General features: G+C 40.2%; 2 protein-coding genes across 4 annotated transcripts in view; one reads left to right on the top strand and one right to left on the bottom strand.

Moving 5' to 3' along the window:
* polr1d (RNA polymerase I and III subunit D) overlaps positions 1 to 8,758 on the bottom strand; it is an 11,473-nt gene extending 2,715 nt beyond the window's left edge. Inside the window, exons 1-4 of one of the 3 annotated variants that reach the window (XM_028589306.1) lie at positions 8,585 to 8,647; positions 7,121 to 7,221; positions 2,534 to 2,631; positions 1,852 to 1,928 (exon numbers count right to left, since the gene is read on the bottom strand). In XM_028589306.1, coding sequence (XP_028445107.1) covers positions 1,852 to 1,928; positions 2,534 to 2,631; positions 7,121 to 7,159 — 214 coding nt within the window. In that variant the 5' untranslated portion in view covers positions 7,160 to 7,221; positions 8,585 to 8,647. Of the gene's footprint in view, positions 1 to 1,851; positions 1,929 to 2,533; positions 2,632 to 7,120; positions 7,265 to 8,584 lie in introns of those variants that run through there. The other 2 variants (XM_028589304.1, XM_028589305.1) reach the window with 2 other exon arrangements.
* On the top strand, positions 7,966 to 19,355 carry sybl1 (synaptobrevin-like 1). Its single transcript, XM_028589303.1, has 8 exons — positions 7,966 to 8,237; positions 8,671 to 8,848; positions 15,044 to 15,101; positions 15,450 to 15,587; positions 15,733 to 15,823; positions 17,682 to 17,749; positions 17,905 to 17,997; positions 18,309 to 19,355. Exons 2-8 carry the CDS (start codon positions 8,703 to 8,705, stop codon positions 18,372 to 18,374), a joined length of 660 nt encoding a protein of 219 aa, XP_028445104.1. The 5' UTR covers positions 7,966 to 8,237; positions 8,671 to 8,702; the 3' UTR covers positions 18,375 to 19,355.
* Positions 19,356 to 19,407: the final 52 nt, after the last annotated feature.

The following is a 19,407-nucleotide window of genomic DNA, read 5'->3' as shown; positions in this document are numbered from 1 at the left end:
TGGGGTGTGCGTCCAAAGCAGCTCTAATGTTCACTCTTTTTTCTGATGACGCCGGTCTCTCGCTCTTTTCAATATCCTTTTTCTTTTTCTGGGCGAAGAAGAAGAAGAAGATTTAGATTTTGAATACGTGTGCTCCTCCATGTTTCCTTCCTCAAACTTGCCGGGCCGGGAAGCGACGACACCCATTAGCAGCATTAGCAGCAGCTAGGAGTCGAAAACACGAAAGCGCAGTATGTCCTGTATGTCCCTTACCAGCTAACGTATTTCAAGATGGCGCATCATTATGGAGCGTCTACCCCAGTTCATGCAAGAGCAAATGTAAAATTCCAAGCTAATAGGAATACTTGAAATTGATGGTGGTGGTCAATATTCATGAAAAAGGACAAGTTGGTGAACGGGCAACACAGATTTTGATAATGAACAACTACAAACGTTACACACTGGGGATTTAAACACAAAATAATGCAGCAGCTGACGTCAACAGGAAATGAATAATGAATGGGAATCGACTAGGGCTGCAACTAATGATTCTTTTTTAATTGTTGATTATTTTCACGATTAAAAGGTGCCGTAGGTAGGGTTGTGAAGATCCAGGACTTAGCCAAAAAATGTGAACATCGACAACTTCTCAGTCGCTCCCCCCTTTCCGCTAAAGCCCAAAACGGTCTCCTAAGCCCCTCCCCCCACAAGGGAGGATGAATGAGTGATTGACGGGGAGACACCCCCGCCCCTGATTGGTGCATCTGAACAGGGAGCGGTGGATTTTTGCAAATCGCACTCCAGGCTGTAGGTGGAGCCAGAGGAGCCGGATTTTTTTTTAATGACCTGCTTCATGTAGTTCTACTGGAACATAGGGTCAGTTTCAGCAAATATGACAGAAAGGTAGTTTTATAAGTCTTACCTACTGCACCTTTAATCAATTTGTTGTTAGTTCCTCCAATGTGTTGTTTTGTTTCACAACATAAAGATATATTTAGTTTACTGTCATAAAGGAGTGAAGAACCCAAACAATATTCACATTTAGGAAGAATCAGAGAATTTTAACATTTCAAAAAATAGGTGGCGATTAATCGATTAATCTCAGCAGCTCTAGAATCAACCAAAAGTGATTACAACTGCACACATGTGCAAAGAGTTACTTGTTTGTTTTCCGGTTCTTATTGTTATAAACAGACTGCCTTGGCTTTGCTGGAGGTTGATTAAACTAAGCACGACATTTTAAGACATTACTCTAATCTTGCTATGGTCATCTAATCCATTAGTACTGAAAACCATATGAATGAAAAGAATTGTTAGTTGCGGTCCTGGCCCTCTTCTCCTAATTGACATGGGGTCCACCCACCCTTTTTCATTGTGGTCATGGTGGAGAGCAATGACAGAAATTAATGTAGAAAAGTCTGCTAGCTGAACATCTGAAGGCACAGCGGGAACTAGGGTTTTTCCTGGTGCCTGAAAGGTCATTGTGTCTTGCTGCGATGAGCCATTAGGAAAGATCCTCCCGGCATCCTCAACAACAAAAACAAGTTGTTCTCTCAGTCTTGCCGAGTCCTTTCATGTGATGGGGCGGCTGTAGGCACTTTGTGCAATGTGGTTATAGATCTACGTGGACAAGAACAGGAGGGGGTGTATGTGCATGTGTATATGCATGTGTGTGTTACTTAAAGCCAGCCACTGGCCTTTCTTGTTCGGCTGATTGGACAAAGTGAATACACAAGACTCCAATCAACATGTTTACTCTGCAACACAGCCCGAGAAATGTTTCCTGTCTAGCTGTCTGACACACGTATGCACACTAGAAACTAACGCAGATTGTAAGAAGAAGGATAAGAAGATGAGTGACAGGTCTCTCACCTCGTGTCTGAATGCGAAAGTTGATCTTGCTCTCAGACGGATGGGTGATGGTGTAGCCACAAAAATCCACATCCACACTGACGGGAAACAGGAAAGTGAAAGCAAGGTTTGTGATCGTTATCAATGGTTTGCTTAAAAAATAAAATAAAAAGGGTGTTATTACAAGTTTTCCACTATCAACTCATCCCAGCTGACCTGGACTGACTGGGAACAACAACACTGTTAACAGAGTGGAACCACATACGCACTTAAAGGACAATTCTGGCGCAAAATGAACCTATGGGTTAATAATATATGTGTACCGATGTGTCCACCGTTTATTAAAAAGAGTTTATAAAGACGGTAGCGTTAATGTTTACACTCGTTTGTATTAGCATGAAAACATGTCCCAGAGAACGTTCAACTCGGTACACGTTATTAACCCCTAGGTTCATTTTGCTCCGGAATTGTCCTTTAAGAGTCCCTGTGTGATATGACCATAAACTGTCAGAATGGCCTCTATGAGTTATAAGGAAAAACAAAACTCCTCCAGCTGAAGTCAAATCAAAAAATGACAAAAATGAACCATCAGTCATGCTCTTTGTCCTCAAAAACGGTGTCCTACGGGAGTACAGGGGTTAAAACTTGTGACCACTACATGCTCGAGTTTAAAGTAGCACTTTAGAAAAAATAAAACCCTTACGTCTTCATGATCATATATCGTAGGGAGTTGCCCAGCGTATGGTCTTCATCGTGCAGCACAAACGTCACACAGCCCTCGTCACCCCCATCAGCCTGGACCTAAGGATTTATTAAAAACATCCCACATCACACGCCAGAAGACTTTTAAATCCCTTGAGCTCATCACTTGTCACTCTACCATTAGAATCAGAAAGGAGTTTATTGCCACAGTAGTTACCCTACGTGGAATTTGACTTGGTGACAAACATATTAAACATGAATAAGAAATAAACAATAAATACAGAAACAAATATATACAAAATAGCTGTTTGGTATATAAGACAAAGGAGGCTGAAGGCATTTAGTGCAGAATGCAAAGAAATATATAGTATGTGCAATGGGCAGATGTATAGTCCAGGAGGGGGACTATACTTATTGTTAATAAGGCTGACTGCAGAGGGGGAAAAACGTTTTTTAGGGTTTCAGGTTTTGGTCCTGATGGACCGCAGGGGGGGGAGGGGTTCAAACAGTTTGTTATACTGCCAATTAACTTTCTATATTTTACTTATTGTTTTACAAGCTGTGTATATATGTATATATATATATATTTTTTTTTTCAGCAAAAAAAAGAAACATCCTGTCACTTTCAACTGCTTTTATATTTTAAGCAAACTTAACATGCAAATATTTGCATGAACATTAAGATATTTAACAATTGCGATATAAACTGAAAAATTTTCACAGACATGTGACTAACAGAAATGGAATAATGTGTCCCTGAACAAAGGGAGGGGGGGGGGGGGGGTGTCAAAATCAAAAGTAGCCCTCAGTATCTGGTGTGGCCACCAGCTGTATTAAGTACTTCAGTACATCTCCTCCTCATGTACTGCACCAGACTGGCCAGACTTCTTGCGGTTGTTGTTTCCTTCCTGTACCTAACCCACAGGTGTGATATATTTGGATGTAGCGATCCTATGCAGGTGTTGTTACGCCTGGTCTGCCACAGAGAGGACAATCCGCTGCACTTCCTGTCTCCCTGTAGCGCTGTCTTAGCCCTGGCCACATCTGCTGTCCTCATGCCTCCTCGCACCATGTCTAAGGGCCGGGACACATCAGGCCGATTATCGGCCGTGGGACAGTCTGGCGAGGTCAGTGACTCTAATCGGTTCGGTGTGTCCTGTGCCATCGTCCGTCTGGGGGGCTGTCGGCGTTCATTTTGGCCATGACAGTCTGGTTTGAATTTCCGGAAAAAACAAACCCACGTGACGCGTTCGTCCAATCAGCTGCCGGTTTATGGGCAACATTACAGATTAGCACCGCCTGCTGTTATAGAGACGTACAGTGAGGAAAATAAGTATTTGAACACCCTGCTATTTTGCAAGTTCTCCCACTTAGAAATCCTGGAGTGGTCTGGAAATGTCATCGTAGGTGCATGTCCACTGTGAAAGACATAATCTAAAAAACAAATCCAGAAATCACAATGTATGATTTTTTAACTATTTATTTGTATGATACAGCTGCAAATAAGTATTTGAACACCTGAGAAAATCAATGTTAATATTTGGTACAGTAGCCTTTGTTTGCAAGTACAGAGGTCTGTAGTTTTTCACCAGGTTTGCACACACTGCAGGAGGGATTTTGGCCCACTCCTCCACACAGATCTTCTCTAGATCAGTCAGGTTTCTGGGCTGTCGCTGAGAAACACAGAGTTTGAGCTCCCTCCAAAGATTCTCTATTGGGTTTAGGTCTGGAGACTGGCTAGGCCACGCCAGAACCTTGATATGCTTCTTACAGAGCCACTCCTTGGTTATCCTGGCTGTGTGCTTCGGGTCATTGTCATGTTGGAAGACCCAGCCTCGACCCTTCTTCAATGCTCTAACTGAGGGAAGGAGGTTGTTCCCCAAAATCTCGCAATACATGGCCCCGGTCATCCTCTCCTTAATACAGTGCAGTTGCCCTGTCCCATGTGCAGAAAAACACCCCCAAAGCATGATGCTAACACCCCCATGCTTCACAGTAGGGATGGTGTTCTTGGGATGGTACTCATCATTCTTCTTCCTCCAAACACGGTTAGTGGAATTATGACCAAAAAGTTCTATTTTGGTCTCATCTGACCACATGACTTTCTCCCATGACTCCTCTGGATCATCCAAATGGTCATTGGCAAACTTAAGACGGGCCTTGACATGTGCTGGTTTAAGCAGGGGAACCTTCCGTGCCATGCATGATTTCAAACCATGACGTCTTAGTGCATTACCAACAGTAACCTTGGAAACGGTGGTCCCAGCTCTTTTCAGGTCGTTGACCAGCTCCTCCCGTGTAGTTCTGGGCTGATTTCTCACCTTTCTTAGGATCATTGAGACCCCACGAGGTGAAATCTTGCATGGAGCCCCAGTCCGAGGGAGATTGACAGTCATGTTTAGCTTCTTCCATTTTCTAATGATTGCTCCAACAGTGGACCTTTTTTCACCAAGCTGCTTGGCAATTTCCCGTAGCCCTTTCCAGCCTTGTGGAGGTGTACAATTTTGTCTCTAGTGTCTGGACAGCTCTTTGGTCTTGGCCATGTTAGTAGTTGGATTCTTACTGATCGTATGGGGTGGACAGGTGTCTTTATGCAGCTAACAACCTCAAACAGGTGCATCTAATTTAGGATAATAAATGGAGTCGAGGTGGACATTTTAAAGGCAGACTAACAGGTCTTTGAGGGTCAGAATTCTAGCTGATAGACAGGTGTTCAAATACTTATTTGCAGCTGTATCATACAAATAAATAGTTAAAAAAAATTATATATTGTGATTTCTGGATTTTTTTTTTTTAGATTATGTCTCTCACAGTGGACATGCACCTACGATGACAATTTCAGACCCCTCCATGATTTCCAAGTGGGAGAACTTGCAAAATAGCAGGGTGTTCAAATACTTATTTTCCTCACTGTATTACGTCTCTTCTCCTCTCGTCTTTTTGCTCTGTTCTGTGGCAGTTTTTTGGACCACGGGGACGCGACTGATCATATCGACGGGGTTTTCTGTCAACGGTCGGCCGTCGGCTATATGTGTCTACACCATAAGGCACGTTCACGCAGATTAGCAGGGACCCTGGGCGTCTTTCATTTGGTGTTCTTCAGAGTCAGTAGAAAGGTCTCTTTACTTTCCTAATTTTCTTATAACTGTGACCTTAATTGCCTACCGCCTGCAAGCTGTTATTGTCTTTTCGACCGTTCAACAGGTGCATGTTCATTAATTGTTTATGGTTCATTGAACAAGCATGGAAAACATTGTTTAAACCCTTTACAATAAAGATCTCTAAAGTTATTTTGATTTTTACAAAAGTATCTTAAAATACAGTGTCCTGAAAAAGGGGCGTTTCTGTTTTTGCGGAGTATATTTATTAATTCTCATTACGAATAGGCTATATATTTAGGGCAGCAACCAAATTCCTTTCTAGATAATCGATTAGGTGTTTGTCTATAAAATATCAGAAAATGGAGAAAATGTGGATCAGTGTTTCCCCAAAGCCCAAGATGACGTCCTCCAACGTCTTGTTTGTCCACAACTCAAAGATTTTCAGTTTACTGTCACAGAGGAGAGAAGAAACTAGAAAATAGTCACATTTAAGTAGCTGGAATCAGAGCATATCTACCTCTTTCATAAAAAAATTAATCAAACCGATTAGGCCTAATTTATTATTAAAATAGTTTGTGATTAATTTAATTGTTATTGATTAATCTTTGCAGCTCCTTTCTGTTTGTACTACATTCTGTTCTACAATGGTACTGTTACCACAATGCACATAGCTGTACATATCTGTCTTTATGGTTCATACTGAATATCCATATTTATTCTGTTTTACTTATAATAATACACTGCATATATCAATATTATTCTGAATACTATTATTATGTTACTGCTACTACATGGCACATATCTGTACATGTTGTTCATATTACATAGCCATATCTATTCTGCTCTTATAAAAGGTAACTGCTAATACACTGCATATATTTAATTTATATTACTCTAACCCACCTTCTGTAAACAAACTGTATACTACTGTCTACACTGCACTATATGTCTTGTCCTTTCTATACTTGAATATCACATTGCACTTTTCGCACTTCTGGTTGGACGCAAACTGCATTTCGTGGTCTTTGTACTCTGCACAATGACAATACAGTTGAATCTAATCGAATCTAATTTAATCTAATTGACCATATTGAAACTAACTGTGGGAGCACTCAGGTCTGTTACAATACTGACCCCTAGTGGAGAAACTCGGAGATAGCTATGGACTAGAAGCAACTGTAAAGTAGGCAAAGTAATTTACGTTTCCTTTGTCATAACATACTTTCATATAATGCCACTCGTACTATCAGTCTACAAGCAATGTTGCATTAAAGAGAACAGCGTTAAGTGAAGTTTGGATTCAGGTGTAATAACTGCTAACGCTAGCTTCTGTAGCAGTTAGCTACCCACGTGAGACGTTTACAAGCAGTCGAAATGCTATTGATAGCTTCTTTTGTTGAATATTTTCACACAAACAGAGTTTAACAATGGCAAATAAATGTTGCTATATATATAAAATATAATCATAAGTCATATAAGCGTCTTACCATCTCCAGCACTGGTTTCTTTTCGCCTTCCACAGCCATGCTTCACATTCCAACTCTGTACGTCAATACAGATGTCGTGGAGCTTTAGCCCTCACTGCTGTCTGATAGGCAAGACGTAGGGTAGGGCCTTTGTTCCACAAAAGGTGTTTCTTTTTTTTGTAGCTTAGGCTGGGTGTGTGATTATAGGACTAACATTGATCAAATATTCAGAAATACCTGACTTTTTAAAGTTATATATGTGGTTACAACTTGAGAAAAAGTGTCTGAAAAATGTCTGTTGGGTAGGCCTATTCCATAAGTTGGAAATCTGCTTGGCTATAGTAAAAATAACTAGCCTACTCTCAGAAAGCTGCCATTGGGGCTAAAAAACTGCATTTTTTAAATTTCCAATATTTGAAAAATCAATAAAATGGTTGCTTAATTTCTTTTAAGGGGGTAAAAGAGGAAAACTTAACCTCTCTACAACTGAACACCTTATGTACTGTACCATATCAAGGACCCCCTAAACTGACACAAATTCGACCACAAACCCCCATTTGATAAGATGTTGTCCCAGGGTCCCCCATCTTAGAAGATGTTTGCTTTTAGATGTTTTATTACAGAAAGTGTATGAAACCCATGACTGAATTAGTAAACATTCTGTCATTGTGTTTCTAATGGATGGAATTACAGTAAAACATATATTATTTCCCCTTTTGCTGGGGACCCCTGGAACCCCCTCAAGGACCCCACTTGGGAGTTATCCATTGCAGTAGCGTTAAGATTGCCTGTAAGACCTTGAAAAGGGCTCCTTACCAACCAAAAACAAAACAAAAATGTCGCCATAACATGACGTATTTTTGAAAACATGTGACGATAGCACGGCATAACAGGAAGTCATAAAATGTAGTTCTTAAAACAAAACAACACAATTGAGTACTTGGCATAATGAATGTGGTACAAACTACATTACCTAGCCTAGGAGCGAGTTCGTTTTCCGGTCTGGAGGTCTGGGCGATTTGCAAAGCAGAAGTCACTCGATAGGGATTAGCAAGCTAGCTTGCTAGCAAATTAAATCTCTTTAGATGTTGGAAACTGGCGCTAAATTAGCTTCTTTGGACAGCGTTGACACATCGAGGTAACGTATTGTATTCATTTTTATATCACTGTTATTGCGTCAGCTCCATTGCTAGAAACTGGTAACCTTAACGTTAACGTTATTGCGGCAAACGGCTAACGTTAACGCCAACGTTACCCACCAAACGCCGTGCTACATTGGTCAACAACATCATTAGCTAGCTAGCCTGTTGTTTTCCAGCCACCGTTAATCTGGCTTTCGTTTTCATTTCTCGTGACAACTGGATTAACGTTATGTAGCTAGTAACGCATGCTATTTTAGTGTATACTAACGTTAGTAACGCTAATTAACACACATCATTCCCCCTCATTTCTTGATGTATTATCTGTAACCCTAAAACGTTTTACCAGAATCATCCTCTGTTTAGCAATCTCCTCTTTCCCCAGCCTCAGACTCTGCGAGTAACGTCTCACTGTTCTTTGTGTGTTGCCAGCGTGTAATAGAGCTGTAACACTAGCTGTTGCTATGGCAATCCTGTTTGCTGTGGTGGCTCGTGGAACCACCATCCTGGCAAAGCACGCATGGTGTGGCGGCAACTTCCTGGAAGTGACTGAACAGATTTTGGCCAAAATCCCATCAGAGAATAACAAATTGACCTACAGCCACGGCAGGTAGGATTTCTACTCACTTCCCTTCACATAGCAGTCACACACTGGTTATTCTGTGGCTACATGGGTCTGCATGTCTTAGTCTGCATTAAGGTTAGGAAGGTCCATATCCCACTAGTATGTACAAGGGGTGATGTGACCACCAGATAAGTACCGTAATGGAAAGTGCACCATGGGTAAAAACAGTGGCAAATTTACCTAGAGAGCTGTTGCTGTATAAAATGCCTCTTATCTGCTGGACAAGTCATGAAGGCAGACCTACTCCTACTAAGTTCACTGACTAATTTTTAAAGGTCCCATGACATGGTGCTCTTTGGATGCTTTTATATAGACCTTAGTGGTCCCCTAATACTGTATCTGAAGTCTCTATTATATAGACCTTAGTGGTCCCCTAACACTGTATCTGAAGTCTCTTTTATATAGACCTTAGTGGTCCCCTAACACTGTATCTGAAGTCTCTTTTATATAGACCTTAGTGGTCCCCTAATACTGTATCTGAAGTCTCTTTTATATAGACCTTAGTGGTCCCCTAATACTGTATCTGAAGTCTCTTTTATATAGACCTTAGTGGTCCCCTAATACTTTATCTGAAGTCTCTTTTATATAGACCTTAGTGGTCCCCTAATACTGTATCTGAAGTCTCTTTTATATAGGCCTTAGTGGTCCCCTAATACTGTATCTGAGGTCTCTTTTATATAGACCTTAGTGGTCCCCTAATACTGTATCTGAAGTCTCTTTTATATAGACCTTAGTGGTCCCCTAATACTGTATCTGAAGTCTCTTTTATGTAGACCTTAGTGGTCCTCTAATACTGTATCTGAGGTCTCTTTTATATAGACCTTAGTGGTCCCCTAACACTGTATCTGAAGTCTCTTTTATATAGACCGAAGTGGTCCTCTAATACTGTATCTGAGGTCTCTTTTATATAGACCTTAGTGGTCCCCTAATACTGTATCTGAAGTCTCTTTTATATAGACCGAAGTGGTCCTCTAATACTGTATCTGAGGTCTTTTTTATATAGACCTTAGTGGTCCCCTAACACTGTATCTGAAGTCTCTTTTATATAGACCGAAGTGGTCCCCTAACACTGTATCTGAAGTCTCTTTTATATTGACCTTAGTGGTCCCCTAATACTGTATCTGAAGTCTCTTTTATATAGACCTTAGTGGTCCTCTAATACTGTATCTGAGGTCTTTTTTATATAGACCTTAGTGGTCCCCTAATACTGTATCTGAAGTCTCTTTTATATCGACCTTAGTGGTCCCCTAATACTGTATCTGAAGTCTTTTATTTAGACCTTAGTGGTCCCCTAATACTGTATCTGAAGTCTCTTTTATATATACCTTAGTGGTCCCCTAATACTGTATCTGAAGTCTCTTTTATGTAGACCTTAGTGGTCCCCTAATACTGTATCTGAAGTCTCTTTTATATATACCTTAGTGGTCCCCTAATACTGTATCTGAAGTCTCTTTTATATAGACCGAAGTGGTCCTCTAATACTGTATCTGAAGTCTCTTTTATATAGACCGAAGTGGTCCTCTAATACTGTATCTGAGGTCTTTTTTATATAGACCTTAGTGGTCCCCTAATACTGTATCTGAAGTCTCTTTTATATCGACCTTAGTGGTCCCCTAATACTGTATCTGAAGTCTTTTATTTAGACCTTAGTGGTCCCCTAATACTGTATCTGAAGTCTCTTTTATATATACCTTAGTGGTCCCCTAATACTGTATCTGAAGTCTCTTTTATATAGACCTTAGTGGTCCCCTAATACTGTATCTGAAGTCTCTTTTATATAGACCTTAGTGGTCCCCTAATACTGTATCTGAAGTCTCTTTTATATAGACCTTAGTGGTCCCCTAATACTGTATCTGAAGTCTCTTTCCCGAAATTCAGTCTTGGAGCAGAATTACAGACACTAGAGCCAGTCCCACAATGAGCTTTCCTTAGGATGTGCCATTTCTGTGTCTGTAGCTATTGAGGAGGAGAGGGGGGGGGGTCAAGGTGGAGGGTGGGGGTGTGGCCTTGACCAACTGCCACTTTTCTCGTTTGAAAGCCATGATGTCTCTCTCTCATGGGGGGGCCAAATTCTCTGGGTGGGCAAAGCAGAGAAAGGGGAGGTAACCTTGCTCCTTATGACCTCATAAGGAGAAGATTCCTGATTGGCCCATCTGAGCTTTCATTTTCTCAAAGGCAGAGCAGGATACCCAGGGCTCGGTTTACACCTATCACCATTTCTAGCCACTGGGGGACCATAGGCAGGCTGGGGGAATGCATATTAATTAGGGCTGTCAGCATTAACGCGTTAATCGTGTTGCGATTAAGGGCCGAGCATAATGCGTTCATTTTTTTTAATCGCATGCCACCATTTATTAATTTATTTTCACTTCACTCGGCTTCACGTTGTGCCTAACAGGCTACTATTTTGACCCTTTGCCACACCTTTACTTATCATCAAGCTGTCATACTTCCTCCTAACACATCCTACTGCTGCAGGATGATGGAGAAAGACAGCAGAAAACACAATTCTGAATGGCGCTTTTTATTTTCCAAAACTCCCGGACACTTCAGTAGACAAGTCGAAAGCCATACGCACATTGTGTAAAGCCGAATTAAAATAACACCGAAGCACGTCAAGCTTGAGCTACCACCTACGAGCTAAGCATAGTCCAGTTAACGTGACTCAGGTTGATGCTAGTGGGCTCAGGCAAAGCACTATTTTGGAGAGTGCTACTCGCCGACCTGTTGATGAAACCAAAGTGCAAACGCTGTCTCATCCACCGGTGATCACTGGACGTCAATGAGTAATCAAAATTATTTAGAAGTTACTGCACACTGTATTGACTCTGGTAAGTAGGGTTGGGTACCGAAACGTGCCAACCTAAACGGTAGTAACAAGACCAAAAAACAGAAAATTTCGGTGCCTCATTTCGGCGCCTGACTTTACACTACACCTGACAGCAGGTAACGTTAGCCTACCTTTAGCTAGCAGCTGGATTAAACAGGTTAAAATGTTGACAGCTAATGTTAAACGGTGTAAAGTGTGACTGTATTTCCCTGTAGAGGATTCCAACAGCGGGACCTAACAGTCTGCTCTGCAGCGCAGCAGCTGCCGTTGTCGGAATTAAACAACACAGACGGTGCGTTCACTTAAAACAGGTAGTCTCGTGGTGCATTCACAATAATTGTAAAATACCATTTTCCCATGTGGTGGTTGTTTTTGTCGTTCAACAGTAATTTACTGGGGAAATAAGTTGTTATAGTTATTACATTATTATTAAATCTTTAATTTTGACCATGGCCTTAACAATAAACAAGTTCCTGACTGTTGTTTAGTACCCTTTTTTTTTTTTTTTTTTTTGTTTACAGTATATAAATAATAAATAATACAAATCTTAAAATCAAGTTCATAAAGTAACTTTCTTTGCATTCATTTGATTCCCAATCAAGATACACTGGTAAGAATTGCTTTCCATTGTTTATAGGTACTTAAAAACAGTTCTGAAATGCAAAATAATACAACCCCAAATCAGAAAAAGTTGGGACAGTATGGAAAACACAAATAAAGAAAGTAGTGATTTCTAAATGTACTTTGACTTGTATTTCATAGCAGACAATACAAACAGCACATAATTTAATGTGTTCCTCATGATTTTTATTGTTTTATTTTTCAAAAAGCAAAATTTCTATTTTGGTTCTTGCAACACATTTCAAAAAAAGTTGGAACAGTAAAGCATTTACCACTTTGTAACGTTGCCATTCCTTTTCACAACACTTAAAAGACGTTTAGGGACTGAAGACACCAAGTGATGAAGTGTTTCAGGTGTAATTTTGTCCCATTCTTGCTGCAAACTAGTCTTAAGGTGGGCAACAATACGGGGTCTTCGTTGTCGCATTTTGCGCTTCAAAATGTGCCACACATTCTCTATTGGAGACAGGTCGGGACTGCAGGCCAGTCAAGTACCCGTATCCTCTTCCTCCGCAGCCAGGACTTTGTAATGTGTGCAGAATGTGGTTTTGCATTATCTTGTTGAAATATGCATGGACGTCCCTGGAAAAGAGGTCTTCTTGAAGGCAGCATATTGTGCTCCAAAATCTCTATGTACTTTTCAGCATTAATGGTGCCATCACAGAAGTGCAAGTTACCTTTGCCAAGGGCACTGACACAACCCCATACCATGACAGACCCCGGCTTTTGGACTTGTTGCTGGTAACAGTCTGCATGATCCTTTTCTTCTTTGGTCCGGAGCACACGGTGTCCATTTCTCCCAAAAAATACCTGAAATACTGATTCATCTGACCCCAGTACTCGTTTCCACTGTGTGATGGTCCGTCCCAGACGCCTCCGAGCCCAGAGAAGTCGACGGTGCTTCTGGACACTGTTAACATAGGGCTTCCTTTTGGCACAGTACGGTTTTAACTGGCATTTGTGGATGTAACTACGTATTGTGGTACTTGACAAAGGTTTGCCAAAGTAGTCCTGAGCCCATGTGGTGATATCGCTTATAGATGAATGATGATTCTTGATGCCTAGCCGCCTGAGGGACCGGAGATCACGGTTGTTCAGCTTAGGCTTGCGCCCTTGTCCTTTACGCACTGAAATTCCTCCACATTCCTTGAATCTTTTAATTATGTTATGCACTGTTGAAGGTGAAATAAGCAAATGTCTTCCTATCTTTTTTTGAGGAACATTGTTTTTAAACATTTCAATAATTTTCTCACGTATTTGTTGGCAAACTGGCGATCCTCGGCCCATCTTTGCTCCTAAAGGACTAGACCGTTCCTGGATGCTGCTTTTGTACCAAATCATAATTACAATCACCTGTTGACATCACCTGTTTCAAATCACATCATTATTCAACCAATTTACCTGATTACTAGCCCTAAATTGCTCCTGTCCCAACCTTTTTTGGAATGTGTTGCAGGTCTGAATGACAGGAAAGGATGTATATTTACAAATGAAATTAAGTTGACCAGACAAAACATGAAATATTTTGTGTTCACATTGTCTGCAATGAAATACAAGTCAAAGTACATTTAGAAATCACTACTTTCTTTTTTTATTTGTGTTTTCCATACTGTCCCAACTTTTTCTGATTTGGGGTTGTAGAATTTTAATCATGTGATAAAACATGTGATTAATTGTGTGATTAATTTAAAAAAAAATTTTTTTATCATTTGACAGCCCTAATATTAATGTTAAAAAACCTCAAAGTCACATTTTCATGGCATGGAACCTTTTTAAAGCCTGAAAAAGGTAATTTTACATAGACATAATTCTATATAAAGTGGAGGATAATCAGATTATTACAGTGTGTGTTAAAACGCTACTTCAACATAAGACCAGAAACCAGTGATTAGCCTTGGTGTGGTAATGTCCACACAATTTAAAGCGTTTTCTTACAGTATCAGTGACGTAATGATTTCTGTGCTCAGTGTGGACTGCCATAAATTAGCACATATTATGTGACAAGCTCTAGATCACTCAAAGCTCAGACATCAGAGCTTACAGAAGGCACACTGCAGGAAACCACAACCTGAAACAATAAAGTGGTATCAAGTTTGAGCCGCCCGATAAAGGATTAGTTATTTGTAGTTATTTATGGGTCCTCACTGAAATAATATGATAATGCAATATGATAATGATAATGCATAAACTTGTTTGTTTTATTGTAACAACAGAACAGAGGAATATTAAAATATATTAAAGTTCTGATAAATAAAATGTATAAAAATACAAACTAAAGATATGAAACTTAAAGTCCTTAGAACAAAAACACAATAACGAATCAACAAAAATCAGAGTGTTGCCAACAGGGAGGTTGTAGAGCGCCCTCTGGTGGACAAACTATGCAACGCCAACACTCAGAACATGGTTGAAGGTTTTTTTTTTTTTTAAATATTCATTTATCGGCCATTATAAATGCAGATACCGATAGTTTGGAAATGCCTAAAATTGGCCGATAATATCAGCCCACCGATATATCAATACATAAAATGCCACAATGGCACAACACAATGTGTCCTCACTCAAAACTCTACGAGGAGAATACCAAGGTCATTTAGAGTTACAGCCCATTTACCACCTTTTTATGTAGTTAATGTTTCCTTAGACGTTTTACAGTGCATATAGTGTACTATGTTCAACTTTGTACTTTCAACTGTATCTAATGTAGACACATTTTTTTCTTTTTTTAGCTATCTCTTTCATTACATCTGCCATGACAGAATCATATACCTGTGTATCACTGATGATGTAAGTATATAAATGGCTCAGATATCTGTGTTTTTATTTAAGGGTAGGTGGGAAGTTGAGTGATAGATATGTAAGGTTAATTGAAATGCACTTTATAGTTGAACATAAAGAAGAGTTGAGAAGTAAGTTGAGTAACCCAGCCACTTGGAGAAACAGAAATAATGTTACGGCACCCAAATACATCTCCAACTCATGTTTTTAAAGTAACGTATTGAGCCGATTACAACAGGAAGCAGGCCGATACATTACACATTAAGAGTCACAAGGTAACAATATAGAAGGTAATTTTTCTGGGAATGTACTTCAAAAAAAAAAACCTCTTATATTTAACTTTTGTTTTTACCCAAGGACTTTGAGAGGTCACGGGCATTCAGCTTCCTCAGTGAAGTCAAGAAGCGCTTCCAGACAACGTACGGGTCGAGAGCCCAAACTGCCCTGCCTTACGCCATGAACAGTGAGTTCTCCTCAACACTGGCAGCTCAGATGGTGAGTATGATAAGAGCCTGACGTGAGCATATTACTCTGTGACTGCTTTCTACCTCTGTAGTCACACATACAGATTTACAGAATTTCAAAATATGCTTAGATCACCTTTCCATTTCCTTCTTTTCCCCTACCTTTCTTTTTGTAGAAACACCACTCCGACCAACGAGGATCAGATCGTGTCACTGAGACTCAGATGCAGGTGGATGACCTAAAGGGCATTATGGTCCGCAACATAGGTGAGCTTCTCATGGGTTTCCCCATGGCACAGTGATGCTTTCAGAGCCCGATTAAATGAAAAGATTACGCTAGACATATAGAATTTTTCAGGCCCCCTCCAAATGGATACTTAATTTGGTGAATAAACAAGATAACTTTTAACTGCCACATGATTATCATGCTAACTTACACTCACCTAAAGGATTATTAGGAACACCTGTTCAATTTCACGTTAATGAAATTATCAACCAATCACATGGCAACTGCTTCAATGCATTTAGGGGTGTGGTCCAGGTCTAGACAATCTCCTGAACTCCAACTGGGGTGAAAATGCCTTGTTGATGCTAGAGGTCAGAGGAGAATGGGCTGACTGATTCAAGCTGATAGAAGATCAACTTTGACTCAAATAACCACTCGTTACAACCGAGGTATGCAGCAAAACATTTGTGAAGCCACAACACGCACAACCTTGAGGTGGATGGGCTACACCAGCAGAAGACCCCACCGGGTACCACTCATCTCTACTAAAAATAGGAAAATTAGGCTACAATTTGCATGTGCTCACCAAAATTGGACAGTTGAAGACTGTAAAAATGTTGCCTGGTCTGATGAGTCTCGATTTCTGTTGAGACATTCAGATGGTAGAGTCAGAATTTGGCGTAAACAGAATGAGAACATGGATCTGTCATGCCTTGTTACCACTGGGCAGGCTGGTGCTGATGGTGGTGGGGGTGTAATGGTGTGGGGGATCCATTTTGCCTTCAGAACTGCCTTCATTCTTTGTGTCATTGATTCAACAAGGTGCTGAAGCATTCTTTAGAAATGTTGGCCCATATTGATAGGATAGGGTCAAACACAGTATTAGTATGGTGTTCCTAATAATCCTTTAGGTGAGTGTATTTATGTAGGTATTTTAATGCATCTATCCTCTTTGTCCTTGTATTTTCCATTTTTCTTTTTTTCCGCTTTGCTGCAGCCAAAAGCATCCCAGAAACGTCGTAGTGTAACCGTAATGGCTAGCTATCATACAGAACTGGAAACACATTTTCAGGCAATTGGAGTTTTTACTTTACTGTACTTTTTTATTAAAACAGTATAATTATATATTCATTTTAAAAAATATACAAGTTTAGATTAAGTGTTAGTTGGAAATTTAACAATTTTTTTTTTTAATTATTAAAAAAAATAAAACATTTTGACTTTTCCCTTTTACTGTGCCCCCCAGTGGCAGATGGGCCCTAGGCGCTTGCCTAGAATGCCTTTGCCTAGATCTGGGCCTGCTTAAAGGTGCTATATACAACATTCAGAGTCTGGGCCGGGATTGCCTGCACACAAATATCACCTCTTCTTCTCCTTCTAGTTTTATTTACAGCTTATTGGTCCGGCTACCAAAAACAAAGAATAGAGAAGCTCGGGTTAGAACACACACAGAGGGAGTGTGACTTCATTCTCTGCTCAGGATGTCATTACGCCACTACATCTATACATAGTTGTTTGCTGCTATATTAATGTTCTGAATATCGAATATAGCACCTTAATATGACCTCTTTTTTATGGGGCTATGAGGTAATAATGAAAGAACACATCCATTTAATTGAATCAGAAAAAAGCTTACTATGTGTTAGTGGCATAAATGAATGCCGTGTGCTGTGGTTGCATCAGTAGCATCTTCATTATGCTGTGCCAATGATGCACAGCATGATAGTATAAGTTGGCCTTCTTGCCCAAAGCAAATGTTCTGGACAAAAAGTTATGCAATAATTTAATGGCTAAAAGATCTGATGAAAACTGGAGGATTACTGTCTCAAATGTCAGTCACATTTCACCAAGCATTTGATTTGAATCTCATTACACTGGAGCCTTTGTGTCTTTTCACAGACTTGGTAGCTCAGAGAGGAGAGAAGCTGGAGTTGCTGATTGACAAGACAGAAAATCTGGTTGATTCAGTGAGTTTAAAGACAAATGTGTTTTTCCTGTTCATCCTACTTGTTTTCTGGTGCATGATATTAAATGGCAGTATAAATGTTTCTGTACTTTCGACAGTAATCTAGCAAGCTACTGATACACAAATATTGTCCCTGATGTTATTTTCTCCATTTAGTCGGTCACATTTAAGACCACAAGTCGTAACCTGGCTCGAGCCATGTGTATGAAGAACCTCAAGCTGACTGTTGTCATTGTGCTGGTGTGCCTGGTGAGTATGGATACAAAAAAATTTAATTGGATTATTACTTATAATAGATTGTTTTATTTTCCCATTAACATGTCAAATTAGGATAGATTTTCAGCTATGATGAGGCTCAGCTGTCCCGTACAACTCCTGTATTTACTTTACATTAATAACTCACTGAAAACCCATTGCGGCAATGATCTGTCCTCAGACAGCTCTACAGCATTGTTTGACATTGACTGAAGGAACTCCTGTGTGTTGCGACTGTATGGCTCACTGCACGACTAATCAAACAGTGGCGCAAGAAGTGAACTTTGTTACTGTCCTCTTTTCAGGTGATCCTTTACATAATTGTTTCTGCTGCCTGCGGAGGCCTCAGCTGGCCCACTTGTGTCAAATGAGAGGCGAGTGGGGATAAAAGAGAAGGAGATAAAGGAAAAAAAGGAAGAGGGGGAGAAGCGCCTGTTCAACTCTGCCTGCCAGTGGACACAAAAGGAAACACAACTTTCCTTCCTCTACTCCTCTAGCTTCAACGTCCCCGGAAGACACACGCTGCAGCTTCTCCTTCTGCCTCCTCCCTCGCCCCCCCTCTTTGATAGTGTGCACATTCACTTGCCTTCTGGACAGGGAGTCCCACCTCATACCACCACTAATGGACAGCAGCCATGTGGCCTAAAACTGATGTAGAACAATAATCTTGTTTTATAGTAGTCCGTTCCATCCATCCTGTCTCATGCACGTAGTGGCCTGATGTATCAGTTTGTGATACTGTCCCATTTATTTATTGAATCCATTCAGAATGGACCACAAAGATAGCAACGATTGCTTTGTTACTGTCCTGCATTTCCTTTGATTTCAACAGAGGTATGTGAGACCTGCATGTATAGGTAGCATGTTGCAGATCTATTAAGAAGGAATACCACAATACTGATGCAGTATACAGTATGTCTCAGTTGGCAAGTGTCTAACGAACCATTTTGGCGGTGTGTCATGAATGCCCCTTTTTGTTGAGAAACTGATTCCCTTCATGTTTTATCACCAAGCAGAGTAGTATATTCTAAAATGGATGTTGTAAAATACCAGATATGATCATACAAATAAATATTGTAAATTTGATTGATATTACCGACTCAAAAGATGTAATGGTTCTTTTGAATGCAGCCTGATTTTTGAGGAAATCCTTATCTCTTTAACACTTTGGTAGGTGGCCATCTTTCACCTTTAACCTCTGCTAAGATGTTCAGTGAGCTCATATGTTCTTTTTGTTAACACAATGCACTTTTTACATTGTATATACATTTGCTTCCTGGCATCATATGGTTTATAATCATGTAATTATTATTGTACATCCAGATTTGAAATAATAAAATCTGATGTATCAAGTGGTTGATCTCTTCAGATGGAAAACAATAGAGATGTCTTGATATTTGTGGC

The sequence above is a fragment of the Perca flavescens genome, chromosome 10 (genome assembly GCF_004354835.1).
Source record: "Perca flavescens isolate YP-PL-M2 chromosome 10, PFLA_1.0, whole genome shotgun sequence".
NCBI classification, from domain to species: Eukaryota; Metazoa; Chordata; class Actinopteri; order Perciformes; family Percidae; genus Perca; species Perca flavescens.
The sequence above is the reverse complement of the archived record's forward strand: the minus strand, read 5'-3'. Positions and strand labels throughout refer to the sequence as shown.

Coding starts and splice junctions, on each gene's coding strand:
- sybl1 (XM_028589303.1), top strand. CDS start 8,703: ATGGCAATCCTGTTTGCTGTGGTGGCTCGTGGAACCACCATCCTGGCA. Junction 8,849..15,043: donor TTGACCTACAGCCACGGCAG/GTAGGATTTCTA, acceptor TTCTTTTTTTAG/CTATCTCTTTCATTACATCT. Junction 17,750..17,904: donor CAGAAAATCTGGTTGATTCA/GTGAGTTTAAAG, acceptor TTCTCCATTTAG/TCGGTCACATTTAAGACCAC.